The sequence below is a fragment of the Rhinoderma darwinii genome, chromosome 8 (genome assembly GCF_050947455.1).
Source record: "Rhinoderma darwinii isolate aRhiDar2 chromosome 8, aRhiDar2.hap1, whole genome shotgun sequence".
NCBI lineage: Eukaryota > Metazoa > Chordata > Amphibia > Anura > Rhinodermatidae > Rhinoderma > Rhinoderma darwinii.
In genome coordinates this window covers 92,938,716-92,960,017 of record NC_134694.1, presented here as the reverse complement: position 1 = coordinate 92,960,017, position 21,302 = coordinate 92,938,716, and the positions used below count along the sequence as shown (strand labels likewise).

Sequence of the window (21,302 nt, the reverse complement as noted above, 5' to 3'; positions counted from 1 at the left end):
GCCTTAGCCCATAGACATTGGCCTTGAAGTTTAGTGTTTTCGTATCTACTCTATCAAACTTTTTATGAAAAGACAAATGAAAATGTATTATGTTGTGGTCACTATTATTAAGACCCCAATAGGCTGGACTTTTGATATCCTGTCCAGCCTATTGGTTAAAACTAGAAGTCCCCCCCCCCCTATTGATGGGTCCTGTACCAGTTGTGCAAGGTAATTATCAAAACCCTGTTTCCTTTGTTGGACCTGCAGGTTTCTGCCTCCCAGTTTATATCAGGGTAGTTAAAGTCCCCCATAATAATGACTTCATTATGGTTTGCTGCCTCATCTATTTGCTTTATTAGTTGATTTTCTGCTTCTTCCATTATACTTGGAGACTCCACATGATCATTTCCCTCAGAGACATCATCTCGTAGGATGGGTTTTAGGAAGGATTTTACATATAAGCAAACCCCTACACCTTTCTTATTAGTACGATCATATCTAAACAGACTGTAACCCTGCAAATTAACAGCCCAGTCATATCTATCATCCAGCCATGTCTCACTTATCTTTACTATGTATCAATTCTCCTCCAGCATTATCAACTCTAATTCCTCAATCTTGTTATTGAGGCATCTGGCATTAGTATACATGCACTTTATATGTCTATCCATATCGCTTTTCCTCTTTTACCTATTTACTGTTCTAACCTCTTCCTCCATTCCACTCCCAATTTCATTACTTAGCCCCAGGTCACTATCTATGCTATCTTCCTTTACTGTACTATAATTGCCCCTCCCCGTTCCTCAGTTTAAAGGGGTTTTCCAGAGAGGGAAAGTTGATGGCCTATCCTCAGTAGAGGCTGTCAATATCTGACCTACGAGGGTATGATTTTCGGCACCTCCGCCGCTCAGCTGTTAAAGGGGCTGTTTTGGGAGAAGGCTGTTTTGGGAGAAGGCAGTAATACTGTGAAACGCCGCTAATAGTGTGTAGGCGTTTGACAATATTGTGCAGTCAAAAAGGAATGACGAGGAAGCAGCTCTCGCATGAGTGCTGTGGCCCCTTCAAAACAGCTGATCAGAAGGTGTGCTGAGAGTTGTGCCCCACCGATCAGATATTGATGGTCCATCCGGAGGATAGGCCATACATTTTCTGCCTCCAGAGAACCCTTTAAAGACTACTATAACCTCCTAGCAATATTTTCCCCCTACAGAACTGCATCCCATTCTGGAGCATCCCAGCCCTACAGTAGAGCCTGTACTAACAGAGAAGTCAGCATAGTTCTCTAAAAACCCACACCCCCTTCTTCCTACACCAACTCTTGTGCCACTTGTTTTTCTCCCTAATCTCACACTCTCTTGCTCTCTAGTGCGACACGTGGTAAAGGTGGTATTTCATTAAAAAAACTTAATTTGAGGTCCTTGCCCTGAGCATGATGGTGACACTAGAATGTTCTCTACCGCAGGGTGGTTCATATAAAGTATATGTGAGGTAAACTTCCCATACAACAATGGCTTTCTCAAAATGTGTCTGAGCAGTTCTGATGACACTATTATTTTAGAAAAAAAATTATTTGCACCACGGCAGGACTGACTGGTCAATAAAGGGCCTCAAAATGGTAATATACCTCACCAACCATGTGTTGGTGATACTTCCGTGTATTAGTTGCCAAGTGTCTCTGTCAATAATATAAATACTGAACACCAATAAGCTGTTTGTGGGATTTGCTTTCCGTTAAGAAGATCATTGTCCATTTTGTTACCTTGCGTGAAGTCTGCATTTTTCTTGTGGTCCTTTTCCCAGGCAATGTTATGTCAAATGAAAACTTCAGACTTGAATTGAAATCCATACCTTTATTTCAAAATAAAGTAGACATTACTACAATTGTAGGGCGTACCAAAAAAAAAATGACCAGCCCCGTGTAACAATGTTAAACCAAAGTATAGCAATGAAGCATAAGAGCACAGTTTATTTATCTACACATAAACATGTAATGCAATGCAATATCATTAAGAGGTCACAATAAATTTTTCTAAATAGCATGTTTTTGCTCAAAATAATGGGTTGCTGAAAAAACTCATGGAGCAGGAGTAAGATCTCGACCTAAAATAATTTGTTGAAAAAATAAAAACACTATAATGCCCATTTGTCAAAAATTCCATGCGATGAATGTATGAACAGTGCATCTGTAGTTGGTCCCATTGTTACCAAACAAGGGGTCAGAGAAATGGTCTAGAGGTCATGGAAAAGTTGTACAACAAGCAGGGGCAGCCTTGGGGTGTGGCACCTCTTCGGTCGCAGGTGGCGCATAAGTTGCCCCTGCTGGAGGGGATGCCAGAGATGACCTGGCATATGACCACCATGAACTATATAGCACTGTAATTAGATTAGTTTATGGATAGACCTGTTATTTTGTCACTGTATAAAGTTATTATTTGGGCACTGTAATGTGCTATTTATATTATGTTTACTACTATTTCGACACTGTATATTATATTCTTTTTTACAGCGTTTGGTGGTAGTGGCAGGGCCATATTTAGAGTTTGTGCTGCCCTAGGCACTTTTAGGGCTGACACCCCCGATAACGCAGCATTTCCACCGCAAAAATCCCAACATGTGCTAATTGTTGCGGGTTTTACCTCCCCATTGAATTCAATAGGGAAAACCTGCAACAGAAAACCAGCGAATACACAACATCAATTGACATGCTGCGGATTAAAAAACGCACCACAGGTCAATTTATGAACGTTTTTCCGGTGGGTTTTTAAACAGCGTGTGGATGAGATTTGTTCAAATATCATTCACTCTACTGATACTGTATTAAAGAGGCTCTGTCACCAGATTATAAGTGCCCAATCTCATTGTTCCAGGCCAGCTTTTTTCACTGAACAATCACACTGTAACAATGGGCTGGAACACTGAGAAGTGTATGACACTGATTGATTACTGATTGGTCAGCGTCATACACTCCTCTGGTAAAAAGTAAAACACACCCAGTTGTCTATTAAGAAACAAATTAGCATAAATCTAAACTAGCTCATAACTTGCTAAAAAATTATAGTTTTTCAAAATAAAAACCACTGCTGTTATCTACATTACAGCGCAATCACATTATGTAGGAGATAGGGCACTTATAATCTGGTGACAGAGCCTCTTTAAGCTGTGGATTTCACAATGAAATCCGTTGCGTAAAATCTGCAGTGTTTACGCTACGTGTGAACATACCCTAAAATAAATGCTCAGTGTTACCCCATTAAGATTCCTTCCCCTGCCCCCCACATGAACACTGGGGCACTTTTCGCCTATTATTGATCAGGTCAAAGTTTATTATTTTTTAGAAAAAAGCACACTCCTGCAGCGGCCACCCTTCCCCACTGGAGCAAAAAAACGCCCTGCCAGTTACCTTAGTACATCGTCCTACTTTTAAAAGTGGGACCATGTGATGTAAACTAACCAATGACAGCTTAGAGCTTACCCAACCCCTCTTGTTATTTGTTTGGTCAGTATATAACACTACATTTCTTTGCAGTTGCTCTTGCAAGGGAAATGTATGTCCAGCCAAAGCTGTCATTGCCAGGGGTGAAGCTGGAAAAAGGGGTGGGGGGGGGCTCAGTTTTGCAATGAAGTAACTTCATCAAATTTAGGGTAGGTATAACATCTGTTGACTGATTGATACAGACCATAGAAGACTATGGCAGACCATGCCCTATATAGGTTTCTGCAGGTGAAACTGGCTCCTTAATAAATAAAGGAAATTATTGTAAGGAATGACTCCCATTTCAACAGCCATCAAATAAAAATGCTAACATTTTGAAGCAGTCATTGGATTTCCAATAATAAGATGAAATATATTAATAAATATGGCAGGCATTTCCAGTTGGTTTTCTTTAATGTTTATATTGCATTTGCAAGACACCAACAATAATAGGACAACTCAATGTTTTTTTAAGACCAAACACCAAATTATAAGGCGTAAATGAGTGCTCAGCAAATACATTGGTAAATTGTTGTGTTCAATAATATATAATATGGAATAGATATCAGTTAAAATCAATAAGAGTGAGTTGGTTGTATAAACAGTGAACAGATAAAGTACATTTGACAGCATAAATCTTGTGTCTATCTGGAAGGAACTTGATTCTCCTGTTACTACTTAAATTTATATTCTGCGTGGGCAGATTGCAATATCACCATACATATAGGAAATATATTCAGAGCGTGCAGATCCAAGATCTAATTGTATACAAGGTACAGAAAGCGTGTTGAGACATTATATAAACAATTTACCATGTTTTGGAGAAAAAAGTGGTGATCTAGCTCTAGGGGGATTCTCAGGACGAGGAGCTACTAACTGGACTGGCCGCACTTGCTTGTCAGCCAACTTTTTGAGACAGCTTTGCCGGTTTTCAAACAGGTCTCTGATGTTCTCAATCTTGATTTGAACGGCCTGAATTTGAGCCTAATAAATCAGAAAAATATATTAGTTTAAGGCGACTTTTAAATTGCCAGGAATGGTGATGAAATCCAGTCAAAAAATTGTTTCAAAAATAAAAAAACAACATAACCATCAGTCAATGTTATGACCCTCAGTTAGGTTTTTGTTTGGGCTTGATCTGCTCATAGTCAAGTCTTTCTGACAGGTATGTAAGAGTTCCCAACCAACAATTATTTTTTTTCAAAAGTATGAAAAAAGTCATTTCATGGGTGTAACTTCCACGGTAGCAGACATAGCAACTGCTAGGGCGCCTCTCAGCCAAGTGGGACCCTGTCCATTCAGAAGGGATGTGAAGCAAGTGATCACTACAGATTATGGAGTAAGATAGAGAGACAGAGCGTGAATGAGCAGAAAGGCTGAGGAACATTGTGTGGAGACTAAATAACAATAAGCTTTTCATGACCTGAACTCACTTGCTGCAGGTGAGGATCATGGTAGAGTTGGGCCCCATTTTAATTTTTGCTATAGGGCCCCAGGTTTACTTGGCAATCCCTCTTACCCCTGTCTGCTTTATAAAAAATACTACATCTATGTAAACTTTAAGACTTAAGGCCCTTTTACACAAGTCAATAATCAGGCAAACGAGCATTCATATGAATACTCATTCCCATTATTGCCCTGTGTAATCAGGGCAACGATCAGCCGATGAATGAGCAAATGCTCGTTTATTGGCTGATCGTATCATTAATGCAGCAGAAAATATTATCGTTGTCGGCAGCACATCTCCCTGTGTAAACAGAGAGTTGTGCTAATGACATAATGGTAATGCATGGCGACGAGCACTGGTAGTAACGATCACTTGTCCCCATACATTATTGATCATAGCTCCTTGTGAAAGGAGCAAACGAGAGCCAATCAATGAGCTGTCTCGTTGATCAGTGCTCATTGCACCAGCCAAAATTGGCCGGTGTAAAAGGACCCTTAGTCTAAGATAAGATTTGTCCAAGATCTATGTGTTTGGTGCCCAGGGCAACGGATGAGCTTTTCTTAGAGCATATGTGTCGTGGTTTACAGGCAATGAGCACCATATTTATCTTATACTGAAACCATTATATAAAACAAGTAATAATTTTTTACAAAAAGAGTGGTCAAATTTGCTACAGATGTTACTATTTACACATTTGCGTTACACATGAAACAGTCTTTATTGTCCCATAAAATGGCCATGGATATCTAAATCTTCACCAGATATCCAGCTATGAAACTTTTTTTATTGAATTGTATGAGGATCTTTTGAAAAACTCTGGACGTAGATGCATTGAAGTCTTCCCTATTTGCTTTATACTTCCTATTTCGGTTTAGAATTTTTTTTTATTTTTCTGTTAATCTCATTTTACCTACATTCATCTTAATAAAATTCCATGCGATGAATGTATGAGCGGTGTACAAGAAAGAGGGGCTCCATCTCTAGTTGGTCTCTTTGTTACCAAACAAGGGGTCAGAGAAATGGTCCAGAGGTCATGGAAAAGTCGTAGAGGGGGAAACTAACATCAGGACGTTCCATCCTGGGTGGCAAAACAAGGCACCATAATGGTGGACCCATTTTAATAATTCTTTGGGGAGTCTCCTCTTTTGTGTGTGCCAATGAGTGTGCAACTTGTTTTCCAAGTATATTATGTGACTTTTTTTAGCTGTACAAACTTTTCTGCGACAGATGTTAAACATGAATTTCAATAAGAAAGTGCAGCTGCAGATTTTTTTCAGCTTCGGAAAGTGCTTCTAAAAGTGTATTTCGACTATTAGCAGTATGTAATTCTGTATTCATTCTTTCATCACAGTTATTAGCTCCTTTTGTACAGAGATAGTTCCACATGCAAACATGTTTCTATCCATATTTTACTATTCTGGCCATTGAATTAGAATGAATACCCCATATGACATATAGGACCTACATATTTACATATATTATAAAAGCAACCAAGGGTGTACACACCATAGAGGCAGCCCATGCAGCTTTTATGGGAACTATGAGAAGAGAGGCCCAGCTCTGGCTGGCCTTACCCCCCTATGGGCTGAATGAACCTGCACAGAGCTCTTTCTCTTGAAAATTACCGCAACAAGAGAAAACAAGTCAAAGGGAAACAGTCAGAGGAGCAAACTGCCCTTTTCTCCTAAAATGAGAAGGGGGTGGAGGATAAAAAGAACCAGGCTATCCTATCCCAGGGAGTGTAGTAATAAACCAGCACCAGCAAAATGCCGCCTTTGACTTCTCTGACACTCTGTTTTATGTATTCATTTGTATGGTATGATAGTTTACTCTGTGTCTTCATGCTGGTGAAGGGGTCATATTGTCAAGTGTCGCTGTAGTTATATATGGCATAAATCTAACATTCGTCTCTTCTCTCGTAATACAGGTACATGATCAATTCAATTCCTACGATTCAACTTTCTCTTTGCTGAATCTTTATTTTAATCACTGTAAGTTTTAATTCTTGGTATGTAATTCTGTTTTCCTCTCATCTAAAATATTTAATATTATCTCTGTAATTTTTGTCAAACTATTTAATCCTCATTCAGTTTTATGATCCATCCAGGCCAGCAAGTTGTTTTTGTTTTTTTTAACTCCGTATAATATTTCCACCTCATGTGTTAAGTCTATTTGATTAAACTCTTGGATAGGGGAAGTATTTGTGCAGCTTTCCTTTTATGCTAATTTTTTCTACATAAGTGTCGGGAGAACGAAAATACATCGCCTCCAGCCAGGAGGCGATGTCTTTTCATTCTTCCAATACTCCGGTAAAGTTATTGTGGTGTAAGGGTATGTTCACACGGTAGCAGGCTTTTACGTCTGAAAAGACAGACTGTTTTCAGGAGAAAACAGCTGCCTCGTTTCAGACGTAAATGCTCCTCCTCGAATTTTGCAAGGCTTCTCTGACAGCCGTAAATTTTGAGCTGTGCTTCATTGAGTTCAATGAAGAACGGCTCAAATTACGTCTGAAAGAAGTGTCCTGCACTTCTTTTGACGAGGCTGTATTTTTACGCGTCGTCATTTGACAGCTGTCAAACGACGACGCGTAAATGACAGGTCGTCTGCACAGTACGTCGGCAAACCCATTCAGATGAATGGGCAGATGTTTGCCGACGTATTGTAGCCCTATTTTCAGACGTAAAACGAGGCATAATACGCCTCGTTTACGTCTGAATATAGGTCGTGTGAACCCAGCCTAAGTGACAGCACAGCGTGATCTCGCGAGATCACGCTGTGCTGTGAGTACAGCTGAACATAAATGAAGAGAAGTGTATGACACTGATTGGTCAGCATCATACACTTCTCTTTACAACGCCCACTTGGGCTTTTAGAACAAATGAGCATAAAACTAAAAATAGTCATAACTCCGTCAAAAATAAATGTTTTAAAAAGAAAAAAACTGTTGTTATATACATTACTGCGACTACCAGATTAGGTAGGACATAGGGCACTTATAAACTGGGGGCAGAGCCTCTTTAAACATGGCAGTAAGACAGTGCATGAAACAGGTATGGGATATCAGCAAGACAAACAAACTTTTCTACATCTCAATACATAATTGTTTTTTCGATGTCTACTCCTAAGAATCTTTACCATGTTTACTGCTTCTGGCCTCATTTTATGTAAACCTTTAAAAGGCATTTTTTTTTAATTAAAAAAAAGGTTAGTGTGATTAGCATTTATAAAAAAATACTGTATACAGAGCAGTTGTATTGTTCGCTAAATCCAGATTTAATGAAAGCTGGTCCTGCGTATCTGACATGCAGGATCCACCTGTTATCCATCCCATCTAAGTTCATAACTTAGATGTGATAGATTACAGGTGGATCCTGCGTGTCAAAGACACGCAGGACCCGCTGACAGTGAACCCGAGCAGCTGTATCTCAAAAAGTAGAAAGAATTTTTTAATAAAAACTAATTGTAAAGCTGCACCAATCACACTGGAAAAAAAAACATAACCCCCAGGCAGCACGCCCACTGTTTTGGGGTTACTTTTGACTCTGGTGTTTCCTTTACTCCTTACATTCAATCACTCTCACTCTCCTGCCATCTTCACCTCAAAACATCTCCAGAATCCGCCATTTCTTACTGTGGAAACAGCCAAAATTCTCATTGTCGCTCTGATTCACTCGCGTCTTGACTACAGTAAGTCATTACTAGTCCATCTTCTCCTCACTGAACTCTCCCCTCTCCAATCTATCCTTAATTCAGCAGACAGGCTCATCTTTCTTACCAACCGCTACACCAACGCCTCTACCCTGTGCCAGTCACTGCACTGGTTACCCATTTCCTTTAGAATTCAATTTGAACCTATTACTCTCACCCACAAAGCTCTCCACAGTTCTGCGCCTCCTTACTTCTCCTACCTCATCTCTGTAAAGTGCTGCGGAATATGTTGGCCCTATATAAATATAGATTTTCATCATTATTATTATTAATTATTATTATTATAATGTCCCGAAATTGTCATTATTACAACTAATTATTGGATAATTTTGGGGAAAAATCTTAGTTTCTATATAAATTAGGAGAAAACATTATGATAATGAATACGTTTTGTAATGTTCTTTTAATTGAAGCTTAATCTTAAGAAAATATTGATGAGGGAAAAACAACGGAAAAATACATATTAGGAAACACTGCGGATATAACTGCAAGCTGCTTGTGTCTGAGGGTTCTATGAGCCAAGACTACCACCAAAGCCCTTTTTAATTATAGATATGTTAACTGGTACCTTTAACTCATCCGTCAGAATGGACTCAAAATCATATTGTAAGGACTGTGGATCAAAGCTCAAATCCAGAGCAGAGCTATCTAGAAACTTCTCAACGTCTTGTAATGCCCTCTGAGCCCCCTCTCTTGACTGACACTTGTCCATTTGCTGGTTAGCTAGAAAGTATGCACCTTTATCGCAGCTTTCAAGAGCCTGGAATAAAACACCATATATAAGTTTTAGAATAAATACCTGCAAAAAAGCTTTTCCAGCATTTCCAAGGATTATACAAAGAGATCTCAGACCAAGTATAAAGCACATGTACAAAAATAGTTTATATGCCCTGCCCAATTCGCAAGTGTAAACATCTCGTAAGACAAATTATAAAGTGTCTCTGTCAGGCCTCCTATGTTACCTCTCCATCATAGGACAGAGGAGAAGACCTTGTGGATATATAGTTTTCTATGATTTCATTCCATATATTCATGTAAGTAGATGTTTCAATTCTGTCAGGATTTACAGGAAAAGCCTCCGAGTCCTGTTTAGGTAAGGTCTTGTGGTAAATCGGCCTATCTCAGAAAAAACTAAATGCCTAGCCTTTGATTATTCTTCAAAAAGTTGTTTTTTAATTATAGAGCTTCCCTTAAAAATAACAAAAGATAGGTTTATAAAGTTGTTCCAAAGTAACTGTGTGTCACAGACCTGGACTACTTCATGTGATTTCTTTATATTCACAAAAGTAGAACTGCAGGAAAGACAAAGAGGACTTTAACTGTTACCTGCTGTAGTCGGACATGTAGTTCATGAGTGGTTGAGAGATGAGCTAGTTTCCTTTTTATCTCCTCGGACAAAACATCTGATGCATGCCTTAGTTCATTGCATTGCTGGCAGATTAGGTTTAGTGCATAATGATGACTTGCTGCAAGTTGGTGTCCGTGTAATATCACCATTTGTGATCTTCCCATTAATTCCTATAAGATAACAAAGGGTTAAGCGTTGACCAGTCTTGTACAAACAATTAGAAGATAATAATCTAATATACTTTGCAATGCAATTTCTCACTTAAATTTTTTTTTTTTAAGATCTCTTGTGGAGCATTGTCCTCCCTGGTACTGTATCTTGGTAGAGATAAGCTGTGTATTTTTTTGGCCATATGCAAGTACTGGGCCACATATTTGATGATATTGAGATCTTTTAAAAACCAGGAGTAATTGAAATGACACAAAGATTTTCCAATAATGTTTCCTATGACAAATAGAAAATTCAAACTTTGTGGAAAAACCAGCAACAAAAGACATGAAGACAGCAATATGTCTTACCATTTGTTAATGTCCGCAGGACACATTTATGGCTGGCTTAAAGGGGTTTTCCCACGAGGGACATTTATGACATAGCCACAGGATATGTCATAAATGTCAGATAGATGCGGATCCCACCTCTGGGACCCGCACCTATCTCTAGAACGGGGCCCCTAAACTCCGTTCTACCTCTTTGTGTGTCGGCTGATTTCCGACCATGAAGGTGAAAACAGCGTAGCTTGCTGAGCTACGCTGTTTTCGTAAGCCCCATAGAACTGAATGGCAGTTACGGAAACAGTGTAGCTCGCATGCTACACTGCTTCCGTATCTGCATTTCACTACTATTGGAGTATGGGAAATAGCATAGCTCAGCGAGCTACGCTGTTTTCATAACTCCTGACCATAAAGTCAGGAAGTGGCCGGGAGTCAGCGATAGCAGACAAAGCTAGAACAGGGTTTAGGGGGGCCCCGTTCTAGAGATAGGTGCGGGTTCCAGAGGTGGGACCCGCAACTATCTGACATTTATATCCTGTGGATATGTCCTAAACGTGCCTTGTGGGAAAATCTCTTTAAGTACAGTGACACTTTATAGTGCTGCACTGAGCATTTTATAATGTATCTACATAATTGGACTGTCACTGCAACCAGAAGCGGAAATCCACTACAATAATCCAACGTGTGCTCTTTAGATTATTTTTGGGAGAAAACATGTCTAATGAAAAGTTTTACAAGCTACATGCTATAAAGATGAGCAGTCTTACCTTTGACCTTTCTTCAATGTTACTCAACTCCACCACTCGCTGCTTGACTTCAGATATATTATCTCCTGTATCAGGAACACTGGTTTGTTGTGCCATCAAAAAGTCAGTAGCATTCTTCAGCTAGTGAGTATTATACAGCAAACAATTATGTATGTATGTACCGTATACATTTCATACAGTATATTAAAAACAAAAAAAGGATTAACATAATAATTATTTCATGGTCTTGATAATTAATCCCTACTTAAAGGTAAACATAAATGTAGGTATTGAAAATGATAGCCGGCCTGGTGTTTAGCTGATCAACACAAGTCTGTCTTTTTTACCCGCTAGCATCACGCTGGGTCCGCAAGAGCTACTTTGGTTCACAGAAGTGGATCCTTACCAGCGGAACCCAATCTATGATGTTCATATGCACTATAAAGGTATATGAAAAAGGGTTGCTGCTAAGACAACCCCATTTAAGGCATAGTCCCTTTATGGACTATTTTCAATATGCTTTCAGGGCATGTTTACCATATAGGATCAATCGACAGAACTCTATTTCTTGACACTAAGAGGCTATAGGGAAAATGAACACAATGGGGCAGATTAACTACTGTGTCTAAGTCTGGGAGATATAAAAAAAATCCACGTTGGCAAAAATTTCGTCAATTTGGTGCAATTTTGAGGGGGTGTGGCTTAGCAAGAATTATGGTTTAATTTTGTGGTTTAAAATGCGCCAAAAACTGTCACAAAATTCTGGCACAAAATAAGCTAAATCAAAGATGGTATAAGGAACAGCTAACGCAAAATGTGCCAGAATTATTATACCGCATGCACCACTTTGATAAATTTGGCGCATTTTGTGACTACGTGGTCTAAGTTTACGCTGTCTAACTATTAGATAGCATTAGTAAATGTGGGTCAATGTGGCCCTGCGCAGAAACATCCCCAACCAAATGCTCATCTCTGTTGAATCATTCTTTATTTTTAAAAAAAAAATCATATTTCAATGTTTATTTGTATAGCTCTGCTCCAAAATGTAAGCAAAATACAAGACAAAATGGAATAGAATAATATTCATTTTAATTGTATATTTTGTGCCATGGGTTACAGTGGGAAGTTAGTGGACTGAGGGGGCTCACAAAATGTTACTTGGGAAGCACTGGACTGCTAGAATGGCTTGTTTCTTAATGTAGGGTTACAGTAAAACTTTATTACAATGTGTATATACAGTTGGTTATAATGTTGGATAATTTGATGTGTTGTACATTTTTACTATACCTCTTGGAAATGCTGTTCAAATTTGAGCAGTTCTAAGTATTGCTCGATTTTTAGCTGGTGTTTCTCCCAAAAACCATCAAAAGCGTTTTCCATTTCATGTAACTGTGCCAGCAACCTTCAAAACAAGGATGCGTCACTAATTTATAGAACATGGAGCAACATACAGGGTAATTCTACAAGACGGTTCCAAGAACGGCAATCTCTTCGTCAAAACACTTTTTAACATAATTTTGTTTTAAGAGGCAAAATTCTGTGCCGATTAATTTCTTAATATATTTTCATAGTAGTGGGAGTTTCGTTTTTCTGATACAACGCTCCAAACCCTCTGCATAGACAGAATAATAATAATATTCTGGCTACCTGCAGCCACCGCTAGAGGGAGCTCAGAAGCTTACTGCATACTATTTTATTATTGACTATAATGTACAACCAGTATGCTGTAAGCACCAACGTTCAAAGAGGTTGTTCAGGCTGTTTTTTATACCGATGACCTATCCACAGGAAGCTATGCAGTGGTCGGTGCCGAAAGCAGATGGCGCTTGTCACAGTATAGCGGCCGTGCTGGGATACTGCAGCCCTGATCCTATTCACTTGAACGTGAGCAGAGCTGCAGTACTGCAGCACAGCCGCTATACAGTGTACAGAGCCTTCTGCTTCTGGCACCGACCACTGCAGGGTCAGGGTGTTGGACCCACACCGATCATATACTGATGACCTATACCGTGGATAGGTCATCAGTATAAAAAACACCCCCGAACCTGAACAATCTTTTTAATTAAAAAATAAATAAAAAAACAAAATGGTATGGCATACTTTAAGGGAGTATTCACACGCAGCACATTTGTTGCAAAAATGATCAAAAATGTCTGCAAATCTGTTGCATGTGAATATACTTAAAAGCAAGATTTATAGATATTGATATATTTTATCTTAGTTTACATCCATATTGATTTTTCTTCTCTAAATTTGTCATTTTTTTTGTCATATAAGTGTTTGCCTACATGGACTTTTTTTTTTATATTTTAGCCAAATATAAATATGCACAGAGGACATAAGAAAGGAGTCCATATCTTTCAGTCTTCACAGATTTCAACGGGGAAAACGTGGTCCTGGATGGTTATGATTTACATGTCAAATACAGATATGCCCACGTATATTGCTCCAATGAAGACACAGACGTGTTACTACAATATGTGGTATGTATTATACCTGTTCACAGTTTCCCAATCTCCATTTTTTTCACAGGTTTGCTCTTCCGTTACTAAACTTGTGCTTGGTCTTTCAAAACTATTCAGCAGTAAGCCCCCTTCTATTGTTACTGAGGTAATGTCTTTCTGCAAGTAGAAGACGCACATTTATTGTACTCTGTGTTACAAGGAAATACTAAAGAAATCTGCTTTATGGAAGAAAAATGTCACACTCAACCAAAAATAAGTTGAATTATGTAGAAATAGAAGACATTTTGTCATTTAAATAGTTCATAAAGAACAGCAGGCCCTCTCATTCTGTATCTAACGTTACATGTAGATGTTTAAGCATCAATGTTTAGTACAAGCTGGCCCAACACTATATAAGCCACACTTAGCCACTTACAAATATAATGTCCATCCCCATAGTAGTTACCAGCAATGCTTTATAATACCCATGGGCAAAGTCAAACAGGGTGGCCCGGGGTAAACTTCATCCATAGATGTCACTTGCTACACAGTCACATTACTACATAAGCTATGGGTCAAAGCTTAACAGCTGTGTATATGCTGGGGCTCTTCTTTGTACACGTGCACAGGCATGCAGCCTCGGCCCATGGGTGACCCTGAGGGCCTGGATCACACAGTTTGCCCCCGCATAGTTTAAAGTGCAAGGGTAGCAGGATGCAACAAAACAAGTCTGTAGTGGCTGGAGATATGTTGGATATTATTTTTTAAAAAACACAGCAAAAAATTGTATCATATTTGGTGGTCCACAACATGGCAAATTATCATGGATTCACTGTATCTATGGGTGCAAGGTTAACCATGGTCACCAAGTAAAAATGCTAGAAGCGAAGTAATAGAGGTTACGGGTGGTTGATTCTTAGCTATTACATTTTCCTAGCCCTGCATATGTGGTAAAAGTAAAAGGGTTGCTTATTTAAGTCTTGCAGCAATCTGTCTTTATAAAATCCAATTAGACGTACCTTCAGCTGGCAGTATTTTTCAGTGCGGTTTGCTAGAATATGCTCAATTGAATACACATCGCTCGGTAATTCCGTCTCGGCCAATTCAGTACCAAAGGCCTGCAGCATCTGAGCAATTTCCTTCACTGTCAAGGCAAAACCCTCAATGGCCTGGTTGTGGATGCAGAGAAATAAAATGACAATGGAAGAGATGTTAAACAATGGTCTTACAATAGTTGTCCAGTCAATTTACAATAGTTATTTTCCAGCTTTGTCAAAAGGAATCAAAGCTATTCTCTTATGGAACCCCAACTGACTAGATCACAGGTTTGAGTAGTACGTACAAGGATTTCAAAGCCTGACTCCATTTAATGAAAAGTTGAAAGTGTGACCGTAGTTAGGCCCAATACTTCTTAAGGTGGCCAAACACATAAGACTGACGTAAGCCAAATCCGCCAACCATCTACTGTATGTATGTATTAGATGTTTGGCCAACATTCGTTCAGGGGAAAAATTATCTGGCATGTTGAATTTTAACATGTCCGATCCTTTGTTCTCAAGCGAGGTGTCTAGCAGCGACCTATTCCCCTCACCCCATTGAGAACACATTCACGCTCGGCCGAACCGAGTGTTCAGTGTATGTGAAGGTCTGGAGGAATAGCTGTCTGGAGAATGGGGGTCCCCCGTCAGACACCAAATCCAAGCAGGGAATGAATGGAGAGGTGGGAGCGTACTGTATGTGCGCCATTCTCTTCATTCACTTATAAAGCTCCAGAAACAGCCGAGCACGTACCTATCAGACATTTATGGCATATCCTGCGGATATGCTATAAATGTCTGAGATGGGAAAGCCTGTGTATAAAACATACAAGTTTATGAAAACATACTGTTCTGAAGACAACCCAGTCCCGGTGCCGATATTCAAGTGTTCCTCCAAATTCTGTTGTCAATTGCTTTTCATCTATATAATGAAGTAAATCTGAAGCAGAACTGAGCATAACCACCTAAAGAAGTGAAGCAGTATGTTAACGCATACATTTCAGATCACCAAATAATTTCCGATCTATTTAATTACAGAGATATTGGCATTTTTCAGTTTTTTGATATGGTGGAAATTTAACCAACAGTGACAAAATAGATTTTATAATATCAGGTACATACACACCTGATGTGCTTGGTAAATTCTACAATCAATCTGTCAATCTCATCAACATTATTTTACGATTTTCTTTTAAATCTATAATTGAATTTTTTTATACGTATAATACTAGTTCAATAGGACCATTTGCGAGGGAAAATGCCTAATGGTGTCATCCAGGATTAGAAAGAAAAGTTTGTTTTTATGTTTTTCTAGTAACCGTGTAATTGGGTTGTCTCTGGTATTGCAGCTCTGCCCAATTCTCTTGCACCAAGGCCAAAAGGCACTGTCTTTCTGGGCAGTCAAATTGTAGACTACCTCTTTTAGGAGAACATATGGTCAACCCTAAGCTCAGAAACCATGCAGTGCGACAAAAATGCAATAAAAGAATACAAAGGGGGTGGGAATACTTTCTCATAAAACTATATGCAACACATTACATGGGTTTCCCAAGATTTTGTTGAATTCAGAAAAATCTGTCAAATATACTAAAAGTCTTGAAGATTGCTTCACCAGCCTCTGATTACAATGTCAGGGACTGACATAATGTCCTTGATGAAGTCACACACCTAGTAGCAGGACACAGTGGTGGAAGCAGCCCATTTCAAGATTGTGACAACATTGAAAGATTTTTGTTTTCCAGAGTAAAGATTTTCCCAAATTCACCCAAATTTTAGAAATCCCCTTTAATGCATTCTAGAGCAGCATCTACTGTAGATATGAACAAATTATAAGGGTGTGTTCACATCAGCATCATGCTTCCGTTCATCGGTTACGTTTGATCTTTCCATCGAAAGAACTGATGAAAAGTAAGCCATACGGAAACCATAACTTCCGTTTGCATTACTATTGATTCAATGGTAATGCTTCCATTGCAGTTTGTTTGCGTTTGTTTCCATTACGTAAATTTCAGTTTTTTTTGCAGAAACAATAGCGTAGTTGACTACGCTATTGTTTTCTGCAAAAAAATGGAAACTTTTCGGAGCGGAAACAAACGGTAACCAACTGAAACTGAAGCATTACCATTGAAATCAATGGTAATGCAAACGGAAGTTATGGTTCCTGTTTCGCTTTACATTCATCGGTTCCTCTGACGGAAAGGTCAAACGTAACCGATGAACGGAAGCATGATGCTGATCTGAACAGGCCCTAAAATGATGATTGTGTGGTTTTAATACAGTAAAATATTACCGGAAGCTTCAGTATAAAGTCCTCCTGGCTGAAGCGAAATCCAATGTCAGTGAAGGTCCGCTGAAAAAATCCTGTAGGCCTTAAGACCAAAACTAGATGCAGATTTCCAGGAAATGAATGCTAAACACAAGAGGAGTACACAATACAGGTTGTAAGCAAATAGATACAAGATCCCAGTATGTACAGAATTTTCATTGGGGCCCCAGAGGTTCAGGCTACGCAAGGACTAGTCTACTACATTTGGCCCATATTATAGAATATTACACATTACATTAGGCTATTCCCGAATATGATGTATCACATAGTGCAGGCTGCCAATCTGTTCAGCCCAGTGAAATCCTAGAATCTGACATTTCATGCAGCCATACTAATTACTAAAACACTCCAGAAATTCAAATAACAAAATATTAGAGAATTTCTATTAATAAAATTCCCTAATAACATATTTTAAGTGATAGGCGGAACTTAACTTAAATATTGTAAAAATCCTGGTTCGGTGATACTCTTTTTTTTTTTTTGCAACTTCAGTTCCAATTTTTTTTTAATCTCATAATGTAATCGCATATTACTCGAATATGTCATTACTTACTGATCAGTGAGGGTCCAACTGATAGGACCCCCGCGATGCTGAGACTATAGGGGACACAGAGCTTGTTTAGTTATGCGGCCCCTTTAAAGTTTTTTCCTGCACAGCAGCACTTCCAGCCTCCAGCTGTGCAAAAAACTGCAGGCACAGGCCCATTCTCAGAATCGGTGGGGATCCTAGCAGTTGGACCCCCACCAATCAGAAAGTGATAACAAATCCTAGCAATATGCCATCACTTTCTGTGATAGGGAATCCCCTTTATTATTTTGGTACTCTTGTGGCCTCAGGACCTAAGGCTGGGTTCACACGACCTATTTTCAGACGTAAACGAGGCGTATTATGCCTCGATTTACGCCTGAAAATACGTCTCCAATACTTCGGCAAACATCTGCCCATTCATTTGAATGGGTTTGCCGACGTACTGTGCCGACGACCTGTCATTTACGCGTCATCGTTTGACAGCTGTCAAACGACGACGTGTAAAATGACTGCCTCGTCAAAGAAGTGCAGGACACTTCTTTTGATGTAATTTGAGGCGTTTTTCATTGAATTCAATGAAGAAGAGCTCTAAATTACGGCCGTCAATGACGCCTCGCAAAATGCGAGTACGAGCATTTACGTCTGAAATTACGGAGCTGTTTTCTCCTGAAAACAGCTCCGTAATTTCAGATGTAAATGCAGTTTACGTGTGCACATACCCTAAGTGTATGGAGGTTATCCAGTATCTAAATCTTGGGGTAACTTTGGTAGAATTGAGGCAGAAAAACATAAATAAATGAGTGGTTACTAGTAGCAACAGAAGTCACCTAGCCAGGCAGAATAAATTAGTACAAAGGGGCACAAACTAATGAACAAAGTCAAACTAGCTGAGGTCAGAAAAGGGAGAAGGTCAGCGTTCCAGATGAGTTACAGCCGGGTCACAAAAAAAATAGAGTAGTCAAAAAATAACTAAATGATGACCAGAGACGAGCAGAATATCAGTGAGTTACAATGTAAAACTACTATAACTGGCACAAAACAGAGGCTATCAGCAGATTTAAATATGGTGCCCTCTTCTCTGATTGGCCGCGCTGCCAGACATAGTGCAGACAGAAGAGTGTCAAGTACTAAGAGTGCAATATGTAACATTAATTTATATACCATTTATATTTAATTATATGTTTTCTCCCCTTTTTATTAGATTTCGAAGATATTTTTTCTCTTATGTACCTGGATTTAACACCTCTATACATTACAATAGGCCTATATGTATTATCATCTCTGACATCATATATAATAATCCCAGTGGTAAATATATTTCTATTGCGACCAAATGACACGTATTTACTGTGTGCTGCAGATAGAGGGACAGAGACGTGAGATAGCAGATATTAGGAGTTCATACGTCACAATGTTATACGGAATTTAAAGACTTTAAGGTCCTTCTAGAATCTAATATTCAATCAAGGTGCCATGTGAAGTCTTTTAAGATCTGGTAACCAGGTTTACAGGACACAGAGATCATCAGAAATGATAAAGATCTCCTAGAGTGTAATGAATGACCTTGTCTGAAGATTATTGTAGAGCAGTCAGTCATGTACAGCACACAGAGTACAGTCATATGTCATTTCAGCACCATGGACAGCGAGTATGATAGGAATCAATCTGTCAGGCTGATCATGTGTTAGGACAACAGGGAATTACCATCAATTATAAATGCCAAGGAGTATGACCCTCCACCTAACACTTTACAGCCCTAGTATGTCAAGGTACGATCTATTACTATATGTTATGTAACTAGCTGCTGTGAAACTACAATTCCCAGCAATGCTTTCCAACCACCAAATTCTACTAATTCAATGCTTAAAGGATTTGGACACCCTTGCACATTTTTTTTTATGGCTCCACTGCATCAAAAAAAACGAATTTGAGGTTTAAATACCTCCTACCGTCTACAGCTCCTATGCAGACCTATGTGTCTCCATGGTTACAGAATACAAACAAACCCTATGTACTTCTTTCTAAACTACTAAATGGAAGTTAGCAAGAAGAGGGGAGCAGATGGAAGAAAGTATGACTGCAGGATCAGACTACAAACAGTGGAAACACATAAGTCAGCACAGGAGCTGTGTACACAAAACGCTAAGATCTTTTTCATCAGGACTGCTGCTATTCCTGCTTTACAAAGTTTCTGTACTTTGTATTTTAGATGCATGGGATGCAAAAAAAATACGAGTTGTAGAGGTGTTTAAATGTAAAAGCTACATAAAAGATAGTGGTCGAGATCGACTCCTCCTCACACTTTTAACGGTGCCTTAATTTATGATAATTCTGTCGTCATACCTGCTGAAGAACTACAAGTCCCAGCACATGCTGCCATTTGAAACAGATTAAAAGCTGCAACAAATATTATTAGTCTCAGGAACATTCTACAACTTCAGTTTGATTGTAAGCTCTTTAGGATAGACATCTGGTTCTTCCAACACTAAAGTAATATTCAGATACTGTATAGCAGAATTTGTCATTTCATTTTTTGGGCCTGTGTCCTCTGTGTAAAACTTTAGTTCGGTGTAAAACCGAAACATAATACATTGTGATATCATTAATGAGTTGTAACAAAAGAGAAACTGAGCGCAACTACATCTGACAAACCCAGCTCTGCTACATCTATATAGCATTTACTACTTAGGTAAAGAATACATTTTGTTTAATGCTATATAAATAACCATCCAATTACATGAATAACTACCTAAGGTAACAAAACTATTTTTCCCCATGAAATAATAAGTCAGAATTTATACTTGGAAACACATGATCCCAAAAATAGGCCAAGTATAAATAGAACTGGACCGGAGCCGCAGGACAGTGACGCTTCTGTATTGCAGCCAGTGGTGACTACACATGATCAGGAGCCAGTGCTCTGGATGTGTAATGACACAAGAAACTTGGCTATGTATCTGCATTATGTATGTGATGTGAACATCAGCAGTTTGTTCCAGGGCTCAGAATCTGCTCCTTGCTGCAGTACTGAAGCCTCTGAACTTGGGATGTGCTGCACAGACTGCAGTCAGAGCCCTTACCGCATTCCTTCGGAACCTCATCATTCCTCTTGGGGGGTTTCCTTCGGCCATGTCTTCCGATAATTATTCTCCGCGTGCTATTGTCAGGGCTGCATTGCTGATATATGATCTGGCTGCTGGTGAGTGTTTAGAGATTGCTAAGTGACCGGTGCGGATGAGCCGAGGCAGTGCTGCTGCTGCAGCCGTTTCCATTACCACAGCACTGCGAAAAAGACGGAACTACTGTACTACAAAACTGCTCCGAGCCCTGCAATGATTCGCCAGCGTTCATGATCATCTCCAGCAGACATTCATTTACTGGCTCTCATAGCTATACAGAACATCTAGTGCGCACACAGCCCAGACACGCCAGCACACCTGTCTCCTGCATCCATGTGACGGGGTGAGGAGTTAACCTCTAAGCTGCCAGATGGGGGACACACAGGCGATACGTCTGACTAGGACTCTGCAGTGCCAAATACGGAGCGTGAAGAATAAATTACAGCAAGCAGAGGTGTCTTTTGCAGTTTTTTGCCAAAACCAGGAGTGGATCATTAAAAGGGATGAGAAGTATCGGAAGCTTCAGTTTTGGCTACTAATACACACGTTAAACTGCACTGTGTGAAGACGGCCTTACCAAGTGGATCACACTTTTATTCCAATAGGTTAAAGGGGATCAGATGTGAGATACTGTAATATTTAAAATGTGTTGG

General features: G+C 39.3%; 1 protein-coding gene across 5 annotated transcripts in view; it reads right to left on the bottom strand.

Moving 5' to 3' along the window:
* Window positions 1-21,302, bottom strand: part of MCF2 (MCF.2 cell line derived transforming sequence) — a 100,619-nt gene that overhangs the window by 29,919 nt on the left and 49,398 nt on the right. For 4 of the 5 annotated variants that reach the window (XM_075835894.1, XM_075835896.1, XM_075835898.1 and 1 more), the window contains exons 5-14: window positions 16,966-17,085; window positions 15,524-15,640; window positions 14,658-14,807; window positions 13,691-13,815; window positions 12,482-12,596; window positions 11,216-11,335; window positions 9,936-10,127; window positions 9,178-9,369; window positions 4,267-4,438; window positions 1,742-1,830 (exon numbers count right to left, since the gene is read on the bottom strand). In XM_075835894.1, the coding sequence (XP_075692009.1) occupies window positions 1,742-1,830; window positions 4,267-4,438; window positions 9,178-9,369; window positions 9,936-10,127; window positions 11,216-11,335; window positions 12,482-12,596; window positions 13,691-13,815; window positions 14,658-14,807; window positions 15,524-15,640; window positions 16,966-17,085 (1,392 nt within the window). Of the gene's footprint in view, window positions 1-1,741; window positions 1,831-4,266; window positions 4,439-9,177; window positions 9,370-9,935; window positions 10,128-11,215; window positions 11,336-12,481; window positions 12,597-13,690; window positions 13,816-14,657; window positions 14,808-15,523; window positions 15,641-16,965; window positions 17,086-20,610; window positions 21,039-21,302 lie in introns of those variants that run through there. The other variant, XM_075835899.1, reaches the window with a different exon arrangement.